General features: G+C 40.2%; 1 protein-coding gene across 1 annotated transcript; it reads left to right on the plus strand.

Annotated features, from left to right (window-relative positions):
• The first annotated feature begins 5,109 nt into the window (after positions 1-5,109).
• LOC103717972 (F-box/kelch-repeat protein At3g23880-like) lies at positions 5,110-12,106 on the plus strand. Its single transcript, XM_008806566.4, has 2 exons — positions 5,110-5,485; positions 10,441-12,106. The coding sequence occupies exon 2, from the start codon at positions 10,574-10,576 to the stop codon at positions 11,855-11,857; it is 1,284 nt and encodes a 427-aa protein (XP_008804788.2). The 5' UTR covers positions 5,110-5,485; positions 10,441-10,573; the 3' UTR covers positions 11,858-12,106.
• Positions 12,107-12,717: the final 611 nt, after the last annotated feature.

Raw genomic sequence — 12,717 nt, forward strand, 5'->3', positions numbered from 1 at the left:
ATCTCATTCTAAGAAATATGCCCTATACCAAGTCACAGCAAGTTGTGACATTGGATACCTAGTATGATAGAATGGATGCTTTGTTTTCGCATCCAACTTTAGCCTTGTAGATTTAAAAAGGAAGAAGTAGAATAAGAGAAAAAGACACAGACCCTAGAGAGCAGAAGGTGAAAGAATCAATAAGACTCCTTTTATGGTGATCACAAGTATTGGTCATGCTTTTTGCAAGCCTTGGCTGAGTATTGGGTCAATCTGGTCAAGTCAGCTATCTACTTCAGTCCAAAGATCAAGCCATAGAAGGCTTCCATTAAGAAAATTCTAAGAGCGGGTGAGCACGAGGGCTTGGGAGTTCTTATCACTGGACGTCACCTTCGCAGCAGGGATTGCTCCTCTATCGAGCTGAGTATCAGACACAGGCTTCAAGACTGGCAGATGGATGCTCTCTCATGATGGACAGAGTCACTTTGGTGTGGTCAGTACTTAGTTCGATACCGTATACTTGCTATTGAATACCATCATATCGTTGGCTCTATTGAGGACTCTGGAGTAGTTGTTCAGGAACTTCATATAGGGTAGGCGGGAGGGTAGAGGTGGCATTCACATGGTGGCACGGGAGGTGGTTTGTTAGCCGATCAGATCTGGCAGGTTGGGCATGCACTCTATGGCGGCGAAGCGGGAGATTCTTGCGGCAAGACATGCAGCCAAGTATATCCTAGAGCCTAATAGCTTGTGGTGTACCCTTTTAAGGGCCAAGTATGGGGCTTACGCTATGGTGGCTGACTTACAAGCCAGGCGTCATTGCTCTTTTATTTGGAGGAAGATCTGCGCCCACGCCCCGACAGTGCTCCCTGCGATCAGATGGGCTATCGGTGATGGTCAAACCATTGATGTATTGAAGGACAACGCCCGTTCTGTCGGCTGCTGATGATGGCTGATTCTGTGAGGTTGGTTGAGTGCAGAGTCAGCGATTTGATCACCTCTATGGAGGGTAGGGAGGGTAGGTGGAATTAGGTACTGATTCGGAAAGCATTCAGGGAGCAGCTTGATGAGAGGATCCTGGTATTACCTATTCCTACTAGGAAGGTGACAGACAGACTAGTCTGAGCTTCGATAGAGAGGTCGAAGGTATGTGCCTGCGACTTGCATGTTTTGATCAGAGGGGAGATGACCCGGCAGATCAACATAGGCTGGATCTAGAGGATACGTGTCCACCCTCGAGTGGCCTTGTTCATCTGAAAAGTGCCATGAGACTGTCTACCAATCAAGAGTGTGCTGGCCAGAAGAGGTGTTCGAACTACTCCGATATGCAAGGTTTGCCCTAACACGAAGGAGTCCATCAGCCATAATTTTCTCAAATGCCCTCAGGCAATACAGATTTGGAGAAGGACTTCGTTTCCTTTGCCTCGGTCCACAGTGTCAGTATAGGTCCTTCTTCGCCACCTGAAGGACTCTCTGCGCAGATCGAGCACCACCGAGTAGGGTATTACTTGCGCCTATTTGGCTTATCACATCTGGTTTGACAAAAATGCCCGTCTCTTTGAAGACAGGATGGCACCCTTGAGGACTGCTGTGGATAGAGCTCCTCTTCATGTTGCTGAGATTACCATGGCGACCTTATCTGGGATGGTTAGGAACACCTAGAACCCCCACTCTGCTGTTGCAATACCTAGGTTTGCCCTTGTCTCTTAGGAGTCCCCACTCTCCAACCATCTCAAGATGAACTTCGACGGTATTGTATTCGTAGGTGGAGATAAACGAGGCGTGGGCTTTATGATCAGAGGTCATGACTCCAGGCTGATTGCAGCTGGAGGGCGACACACCTTTGATATGACAGCCATAGAGGCGGAGCCCAGGGCAGCATGAGAGGGTATCACCTAAGCGATGCGTGTTCTAAGTGCTGATAGCATTTGCCTTGAAGGAGATTTAGCTACGGTGATCAAGTGGATACGGGATGAGGATCGATGTAAAGATGGACACTTGTTGCTCAGTGACATCCATAGAGTGGTGAAAGATTGTGGCTCCTTTTAAGCCATTCATGTATACCGGAAGGCGAACATACTCGCGGATTGAGTCGCCTCCTTTGCTGTTCAGCATTTGGGTGAGCTTCTTTGGGCGTGTTATGTAGCTGTCCCTCTATCTCTACGCTATCTCCTTTCTCTTGACACTGTTGGCTGCACTCACACGGGAGCTGTAAGCAGTCATTATGCCAAAAAAAAATGAAAATAAGTTCAAAATATTAGATCACTGAACAACGTAGAGAGTGGTCCCTATTATTAGAAGATCATTATACTGTGTTTGCTGTGTAGACATGGAGATCAGTTAATCACTAACCTTATTAGTGCAACTCTTTTGAGGGAAAAAAGTACTAAACTAATGCTAACGCATTAAAGTACATGAAGAGACACGGCGGAGCGGATGAAAAAAATATTCTTTAGAGCAGTTAGTGTTGCAGACTTGATCAAAGGGCTCCCTTATGATAAATTTCGTGCTTAAGCTGGAAATTGATTGATAGTTATGTTTGCTTTATAAATGGTTGTTGAACGCCTTCCAACCGTAACAACCGAGCCCAGTGATTTCAACATCTTCAGTTTCGTTGCTTCTTATAATCTTTTAAGCTAATATGCATCGTGCTCCATCTATTGTGGTGTTAAACTATAGGTTTTGGACCCACCAGATATTATGAATTATGAATACTAAGAACGCTTTTTTTGCAAATAAATAAATAAATAAATAAAATCATTGTAAAGAATTATTTTGGGGTTGGCTATGTTCTTTTTTTATACCTTGCATTGGATTCTTCATATTTTTTTTTTCCAATTAGTCATTGCTAGTAGTTTTCAATTCCATCCTTGTATTCTTTTTATGGACCCGACCCGACCCGATCCGATTTTCAACTAGGTTGGGTCCGGGTCAAAAATTAGGATCCGACTAAGAAACCGGATCGGATCGAGATCACTCAGAACCCGACCCCACCCGACCCGACCTTATCCATTTGCAGCCTTAGGAATCGGGAAGGAAGAGGACACCCAGCTGGGGTCTTCTTCCCCGTTTCCTCCATGGGCCGAGCACAGGTCGGGCTGGGCCTGGCCTCTTCGAGCCGGCCCACGAGTCCCAATTTTTTTGTTTTTTGGGTTGTTACAATTTCCTTCACAAATAAAACTTTATTACATTAGTACGAGTAGTTCTCGAAATAAAAATGCAATTAATAGCTAATCTTATCCAAATTCTGGTGGTATGTTAACCAAATATCAACAGATAGCTCCTTTTTCTCTGTCCAAATATTTCTGCAACGAACTTATTTCTCCCCAATATTTATCTCTCTCGCTCTAACAACCATAGCTTATCTAACTTAATTCTATTTTAATTTTTAATTTTGATTTTAGTTTATTTAATATTATTAAATATTATTAAATATTTTACTACTAAATGGGTATTGATCGTGCTTGTGTGCTAGTCTCAACTAGATCTGTTCATGGGCCGAATGGCTCGCCTGGGTCACTCAAGCCTAAACCATTTTGAATAGGTTTGGACTTGGATTTTAAGCCCCGTGGGATGAGCCAGACTTGGGTTTAAGTCAGCCTGGCCCAAGTTTACCCAGAACTCGATCTTGCATAATATGAAATATATATATTATATTTGTATGTTCTAGCCTACCTATAGGCCCAGTCGTCGACATGCAAAGATTTCTTACCTCCTTCCTCGTCTTCTTCACCCATGGACGCCCTCTCCACCCCCATTGCCTCCTCCATCTCGGCACCTTCCTATCATCCTCCAACCCTAGAGACCTCTCCAATCTTTTAAAGCCCCACTCCTGCCTAACCTCTCCACCGAGTCCAAACCACCCTGTCAAGCCCTCTCCTGCGTCCATCGTTCTGTCGCCATCGGCTACACCGCCGTCCGCAAAGGAGGCTCCTTCATGCGGTTGTCGATAAGGAGAAAGAAGAAGGGGGAGGCGGTGATGTTGGAGGTGGAAGGCGGCAAGTTTTATAAGCATGCGGTGGTGTTGGTGAGGATGCTGGTGAGGAAAGGGAAGTAGGGGATTGTTGGGGAGGTTGACTGAGGCGGAGAGGATCTACAATAAGCTAAGCGAGATGCGGGTGGTGGTGGTATCATCGAAAAGGAGGATGGAGAAGGTTGAGCTGCGGGGAATCAGCAGATGGGTGGCGAGAGTGAGCAGAGCGGCCCAAGTGCATGAGGATTCGATGATTATCGACACCAAGTTGTGCAAGGGTTCGAAGGCTCATCGTCTTTCTCCATGGTGCTTTTGTCGATGATTAGATCGGATCCGATTTGGGGAGGAGTGGGGGCACTTAGACCATCAGGAATCTCGAGTAAGCACCAGGCTCGGGCATGTGAAGTCGGGCTGAAGGCTAGGGTGGGTAAGCCCAAGTCTGACTAATTATAGTTATACCTTGGGCCGAGCCCAGCTCGGTCCACCTTTTGGGCTCGGTCCACCTTTTGAACAGGCTCACTTAAGTTTCCAATTTTTTAGTTTCCAAAATAATTCTTTACTAAATTTCTTCTTTAGAAATTTAAACCGAACTAAATTTCTATAAAATAAATTCTTAACGATGGCCTTCGGCAGTCCCCAAGAAACCCTTCTTAGCTAGGGCATTTCTGGGAGTGCATTTGACTGTGAACGTTTACGAAAAGCTGGCCCGCTTCCATTCCCCGCCCGGGGTTGTATCTTTTGCGTTCGCAGGAGTCCGCCGTTGGATCGGCCAATGCACAGATCTCAAACCGATCCATACTGCATGATTCAACCATCAGCACAGCTCTCAAAGCAATCAGTTGATGATCTAACGGTGCATTTGCGCGTAGAAAGGAGAATCCTTCTTTGGCACGAAGCCATGTATGTTGAAAGTTTTTTTTTTTTTTTTGCTTTGGCGGGCTTCTCATGCTATATACAAATACATATGGTTAAATCAAAAAACAAAAGATCAGGAAGTGCCTTAGGCAGCTTCTTTTTACTAGTCTACAAGGTGCTTTCAGAATAACGAGCTACATAAACGACTATCTAATCTACAGTATCGTTGGTCTCTCTAAAAACATATTTAGTTTGGAAGGTCTCACCATCTCTCACCATCATTCAAGTATCTCACCTCGGGCTCCCTGACCCAATTGATCACTGTGGCCTTCCCATATGCGCGAGGTTATCTATTTTCTGAAAATGCCAAAAGAGCTGCTTGGAATCCCTTCCTTCCTCGATCTCCCCGATCTTCCCCTAAAAACCCCCGACGCATCCCAAATAGGGTCGAATTATGCCTCCCCTGTCTCTATTGTTCTTCTCCAAATCCGTCGAGTGGATCGGGAAGCACGGCAGGCCTTAAAATCCTTAACTATGTCCATTGTTGGGGAGAAATTTATTTGATTTTTTTTCTTCTATTCTTGGATCCAGTGATCGAGTTTCTTTGGCAACTTCCTTTGCTGCAGAGGCTCCCAGTCTCGCCAAAAGATCGCATGGGTCGTTCAAGTGAAGCATCAGGTGAGATTCTCGGTTTCTTTAGAGCTAGAGAATTTCTTCTTTCACGTTATTTGGTCGTGTAGCCTATTCAATTCTTTAAAGAGATTTCTTAATTTGGATTTTTGTTTGGATCTGTGAATGGTCTGAGCGATTCTTCAGTGTCATGGTTAAAGGAATAGAGCTGGAATAGACCGGGATTCGAAATAATGATAGTCTGATGGGTTGTGAACTACTGGAGTTGAATGATGTTTTTTTGTTCTTTTTTTGTCATTTTGGGTCAAAAGATGAGTTTTTTGTGTCTAAGATTTCAGATAAAGATTCTTGCACTAGAATTTGTAGAACTCTGCTTTGGGTTACTTTTTCTATAATTTGTGGGTTTATCTATGACATATGATGGTCTACATGAGAACCTAAGCACTCGATGAGTAGTTAAAATCATAGGATGTATTATTAAACTCTATTTATATCATGGTACTCATTTTACCTTACAGCCAAACAATTCCAGAATCCAAAAGTAATTCTGAAACTATGAATTTGTTCTTGTTTATCATTTTGTTACTCAAAATACTTTTGGATTTGTCACCCAAACACACAGCAAATCACTTCTACAGTTTCAGAATTACTTTTGGACCTTGACAACCAAATGGTTTTAGAGCAAAAACTGCTTTGCCCAAAATCAGCTTTTAATTTTATAGTCCTATGTTCTCCAAAGCTCGAATTCATAGTGATCTGTTCATCATAGACTTAAAGTTATATTGGATTAAATTCCATAATGTCCCCTCATTAGATTTCTTCTCAGAGGTTTAAATCATAGTGAAATCTATTTAAAAAGATCTTAACATTGCTGGACTTTGAGTTTGAGAAAACTCACCTTGAGCTGGGATTTTTGTGATTATGCATGTAACAACTTAATAAGAGCTCCGTGTTCTTTGAAATTCAAATTTGACTTAGATCCAAACTCATGAATCAAGGTTCGTCAAAACCTAGACTTGTATACATCAAGCCGATTGCTAACATTACGAAACATAAAACTATATCCATTTTGCACAACTATGTATGAGGATCCAATGGAGATGGAGATGGATGCACCGAAGTATCATATCATCAATAGTTTGAGAGTACCCTAGTTGCTTGCAGTTCCAGAAGTATCCCTTGTCCTCACTTTGGTGGTCAAAACTAAAAACACCCCTAAAACCTGAAAAAAGATTTTATCGTATGATTAATCTACTGATTATCTACCCACAAATCCGCCCACTTTCTTTTTCTCTGAATTCCTTCCTCCTAAATGAACTCTTCTAAGGCACTCCAATACTTATCATTATCTTTGTTACTTTTTTTTGATGACAGATTTTTCTCCTTTTAGTGTTTATGGAAGCATATGGATTGAAACTATCTCATCAAGTTCTCTATGTCCTATGAGCTTTTGACTTCTTTTTATACAGATCAATATTATCATAGTTGTAGCCTTTGGTGTTGCTCCTTGGGGCAATTGGATTTAACCGGGTTTGTATCTTTAGACTTGTCGAGAATCTTCCCCAAGTGATTAATTTTTACAAGTAGTAAATAATTTGTAGTTGTAGGGAATATATATATATATATATATATATATATATATATATATATATATATATATAGAGAGAGAGAGAGAGAGAGAGAGAGAGATAGAGATAGAGATAGAGAGAGAGAGAGAGTGATGGGGACATCAGAGCCGTTCGTCCAGACGATCGTGCCATCAGAGTCACTCACTCGCATTTGCACCAGGGATTGACATTATTTTGGCTGGGAAATGATCTTGAGCGACCGGTTTGATTCAGGCCCAGATTGGATCCATTTGAGTCTGATTCATTTTTATTTTCTGCATTTTACTTTTGTTTGATCGAGTCAATTTGGTCATTTGCTTTTATTCAAGTCAATTTGGTCAGTTGTTTTGTTATTAGACAAGTCAATTGGCTTAGCTGTTAAGTTATGTAATTGGGTCGAGTGATTGGATCGATTTTGGTATGTAATCAATTAATTGACTTAGTCAATTGATTGAGTTGATGTAAGGGTCCAAGCTTGGTATATAGTCAATTGATTGACCTGATGTAGGGCCTATATAAAGACCATCCCTTTCATGAATTAGGGCATTGAAGAATTGAATAAAATTAGCCTCTCTTTCTCCTCCTTCCTTCTCCTCTTCTTCTTCTTCCTCCTCTTTTCGTCTTCCTCTTCCTTCCCTATTCTCCCTACAATGGTCCTCCATTAGAGAGAGGGGGAGAGTTGGACTTGGCTACATGAGTAGATCTCCACCTAGATCTTGTCAGGTCTACATTAGACAAGAAGAGTCCCACATCGATAATCTGAGCCGTTGGATATGATCTACTATCTCTAAACTACTTACACCCCCAAAATCATGTAATTTAGACACTTTGAACCTATGCATCAAGTTTTCAAAGAAACATATATAATTTCATGTTATATTTAGATTGTCTTATTTTTTGACTAATTGTTGCATAGGCTAAGGATCTTCAAATCATATGATTTTTGGTATATAAGCAGTTTAGAAGTGGTAGATCATATTCGATGGCTCAGATTATCGATGTGGGACTACTATTGTCCAATCCAGACCTGACTAGATCTGAATGAAGACTATAGAGTGTAGCCAAGTCTAGCTCTCTCTATATACTGTATATAGGTCATGCAAGAAACATAATATCATAAGTGAACTATGTTATTAGCATGTTCTGATATCCATGGATCCTTTTTTACTAACAATTGTTAGCTCAATTGTTTAGCACCTCACCCCTAAGAGCTTACCCTTTAGCAGATTCCAGTCCAAGGTTCAAATCATGGGTGTTGTTTTAAAGAAAAAGGAAAGACATCCATGGATACTTCAATATTGTTGAATATGAAAAGGTGAAGTAGAAAATGTCTTGGAGGAAGCCATATTATTTTTTTATTGAATCATCTCTCTTTACTACAACCTATATTATGCCCCTATCGTAGGGGCTAAGCAATCTCTACCACTACCATGAATCCTTTTTTCCTTAATTAAGTAGAAAATCCAACAAAGGCACCAGCAGAAATCTCCACTTCCAATTCCACCTGACACCAATGAATCAGTGGAAAATAGAGTTATTAAACTTTGAGACCGTTCTGGACTCACTAACTTTCCAGGTTTGGTTTTACTAGCTAGATTTATGATTCACGACAAGATAGGCTGTACATTGTAGGGTGAATTTATGGTCTGCAGTGTCCTTCAACTGTATAAGTTTTCATGACTTCCTAGTACTTGAGCATTGAGTAGCTGGTGAATATATAAAGGGTCCCTTTGCTACATAAATATTTTTTCCAGATGTGATGCAGATCATGTTTCACATTAAACAATATTATTATTTTTCCTCTTTTCATCATATTTTTGATTTGATTAATTTCTCAATTAATTACTATGGCTTGTTTTAATCCATGAATGAATCTTATGTTACTCATGAAGGTTTGTTATCATCAATGTACGTTCTAAGCCTCTGTGCAGGTTTAAGTGTTTTTAGTCCTCCTAATTTTCTTCCTTCCAATTCTCTTTTGGATGTACGCTTTATCTTTGTTATGAAACTTTAGTAAAAGATAAAAGTCTTTCGTCATTCTCCTAAGATTAACGTTATACGCCATCTACATAGAGAATTCAGCTGATCTAGTGACTGATGTTTCAATTCCTCGATAAGCAAAACCAGTTTTGCTGATTATAGTTTTCATTTATGTCCATTGTTTGAAAATATTTTTGCTGTTTCATCGATGGTTTGCCATACTAAAACCTCTTTAGTATTTCTATCTTTTAGCTTCTTCAATTCTTTGATCATATTCTCAATAATGATGAGCACCAATCTCAAAAATGCACAGGAAGAGAGTCATTAGGCTTCTATCTTGTGCTGTTTGGTTTAATCAAGATGGTCTACTTAGGTTTAATGCTCTTTTCTTCTAAGTAATTTTTTTTTGAATGAAATATTAATGCTCTTGTTATGTCCATTTTCTTCACCTGTTCATGTAAGTTCTATGCCGTAATCTTCAATGAAAATTTTCTTCTCTATTTTCTTAGAAAATCCTACAATTTTCTTGCCATGAATACCATATATAACCTTTGACCACTAGTCTGAACAGGGTAGTTTTGCAATCTTTGCTTATTTTTTTCAGTAATGAAATCATTTTTTGTTTCTATGATTTTTTTTGCAATGCATATGGTGCTGCATTTGGGTTAAAGTAAGATTCAATTCAAGCTTAAAAAAAATAAGGAATAGTCATGAGCACTGTGCCTACAATAACTTATCCATATTGCGATCCATGAGCAACAAGATTATTTTGGACTTTGTCCCATGGGCAAAGAAAGCATTCCATATTGCAGTCTAACTTCCATGCTGATTTCAAGTTCATCAGCTCTTCCTTCAAATTCTCTCAAGTGCCATGCCTTCGTGTTCTCATGTTCTCATCTATCACATGATTATGAGAAGATTCGTCATCACAACAGATTAAACTCTAAACCATCATGCACTCTACTGCTAGTTGCAAGCTGTATGCTCTACAATGGTTTCATTTATTTTCTCAAAAGTTATAAAATGGTCTCATTCCTTGAGTCCTCGAAAGGATTCACTATTAAATTCACTGTGTGGACACATCTGTCTCAAGGTAATATCTTAAATTGCTAAGCTAATATCTTAAATTGTTTCAACCTAACCTCTCCCAAGGTGCTCAAAGGAGAAGTTTAATGTCGTAAGCAATAGTTTCTTAAATTTTCTTTATTTCTGTGTGATTTAGCTGTGTTGTGATCAGATGATATGTAGTGAAAATAGCACCCGAAGAAGAAGAAGAAATTCTTCTTCTTCTCCTTCTCCTTCTTCTTCTTCTTCTTCCCTCTCTTCCTTTTTAGTGCATCATGCTCCCAGGAAATAGATGCAGTTGGAAGGTTAATATCCTATGGGTCACTAATTGGATGACTTTTTATTATGCAGGTCTTGCTCTATCAACTTTTTGTTCTTCAAGAAATAGTGTCTTCGAAATTCAGTAAGAGTTCAGAGCTTGCTAGAGGTTTGCACTTTCAACTCACCTTTGAAACCTCGAAAAGGTAAGAGAACTAATCTAAGCATGGCTGGAGAGAATAGCAGAATTAAAATGAGGCTTCCTCGTGACATCCTGTTCAGCATCCTTAGAAGACTGCCCCTAAAATCTGTGCTTCGGTTTTGCTGTGTATCAAAGTATTGGTTCAATGTGATAATGGACCCAGATTTCAGGAACCTCCACTTCTTCCAATCACCAACCGAGCCCACAGCACTAATCTTGTCGCAACGTAAGTTGTTGAGGGAGAATGTAATCAGCATGAATCTCCTCAACCTAAAGGATCATAAAGTCCATGTAAGTGACAATGCCATTAGTCATATGGTTGGCTCCCATTCATTCAACCTAGTAGGGACATGCAATGGCTTGCTCTGTTTCACTTCCTTCGATCAAGGGGAGTCTATATGTGTCGGCAATCCTATCACCAGGGAACTTGTCACTCTACCAAAACCATCTAGAACTGCATCTCCTGAACCATGCACACTGGTATATGGGTTTGGGTTTGATTGTTTGACAAAAAAATATAAGGTTGTTCGCATTTTCCATCCGACACTTTCCATTCCAGAAAGTTTCAGATTCGGGAATTTGGAAACTCGCATGACAGCCGAGGTGTACACCTTGGGTGCAACTGGTTCTTGGAAAGCAGTGCAAGGCTTCGATCGTCCTCCCTTTGGCCAGCCAGTATTTGCTAATGGAGCTGTACATTGGGTGGTTCATCCTCGCTTTGCGCTAGGACGTGAGAATGACAAAATCATATCTTTTGATATCAGCAAAGATGAATTTACGGCCACACGACACCCCAAATTTGTGTCAACATTCAGCATCGCTGAGCTGAGAGGATGTCTATCTGTGGTAGCAGATATCATGTCGATTCTTATAAAGGTATGGATGCTAAAGGACCATGTAACAAATCATTGGGAACAGGAGTACATATTCCCTATAAATAATCCCAGTTCTCTTGATCGGAGATTTCCTAGGCTGATATCCATTTATGAACAAAATGAAGTGCTGCTAATTTGGCTTCAGGATGGTCTTTACTCATATGAGCGTAGGACTTTGCGTCGGAAGATGTTGAAGATATCAGGGTTCCCTACATGGTTGGATTGGGAGGTTTGCAGTGGTTTTAGGGGAAGCTTGGTGCCTCCTGGGGCTTATTGTGATAATGGAGGTGGCGAGAATGATGCAGCTTATTTTGTCAGCAACATGGAACTTTACTCGAGGCCTGTTAGTGCTCTAGTTTGTGAGCAGGAGAATGTTGGTAGGTCTCAAGCCCTTGTTACATGTTTTACTAAGAATCGCATGTTGGTGGATTAAGTTAGCTCTACTTCTTCATAATTTATACTGCAAAACCTTGTTAAGTGCTGGGAAAACAAGTTCCCCCGTGGGCTTCCTTTTTCAGTGATAACATCCTCTACATGTTTGAAATATCTCCTCTTGAGGATATACATGTTCAAAATATTAAATCGTGCATATATATTTGCCACCGTTTTGCTAGAAAAGAAGTATTGAATCTTGCAGGTTACCATACCTTGATATATTAATTTCAAGTCAGTTTTAGATTAATCATTTTCTCTGGCAAACTTTTTCATCATATGGTGTTCACATCAACAATGGGTTTATGATTGATGCTGGCCAGTTTCAGATTGCATGTATGCATGTGTATTTCTCGCTAATGACTGAATTTCAGAAGGTGGGCACTTGAAGCTCTGGTACTAAAGCTGTCCACAAGTTTGAGCTCTAATTTTCTACTAGAATACAACTTTGAATTCCACTTCTTATGGAGGGACGGTGCGTGGAAGCATGTACGTGTGAGTACGGAATGGTGTGTTACGCCTCGAGATCATGTAATTTATTTAGATCTATTTGATAAATTACTTGTACAATTGCACATACGAATACACGTAGAGTCCAAATATTGACTATCACATAGTTTAAATCTTAAAAACAAGATTTATAATAAAATAATTTTTCTATTTTTAAGTAGTCTGAGTTCATTTCGAGCAACTAATTTAATCTAGATCAAACCATTATACTTTACCATATATTAGATGTCAGCACATCAGTGCAAAAGTTAATTTCATCTGGCAGCCCTTTTATCTTTCGAGCGAGGGAGGGAGATCCATCCATATCCTAATTATGCAAGTACTAATTATTCTCATAATATAGTTACTATG

This window comes from Phoenix dactylifera, unplaced genomic scaffold (genome assembly GCF_009389715.1).
Source record: "Phoenix dactylifera cultivar Barhee BC4 unplaced genomic scaffold, palm_55x_up_171113_PBpolish2nd_filt_p 000139F, whole genome shotgun sequence".
NCBI lineage: Eukaryota > Viridiplantae > Streptophyta > Magnoliopsida > Arecales > Arecaceae > Phoenix > Phoenix dactylifera.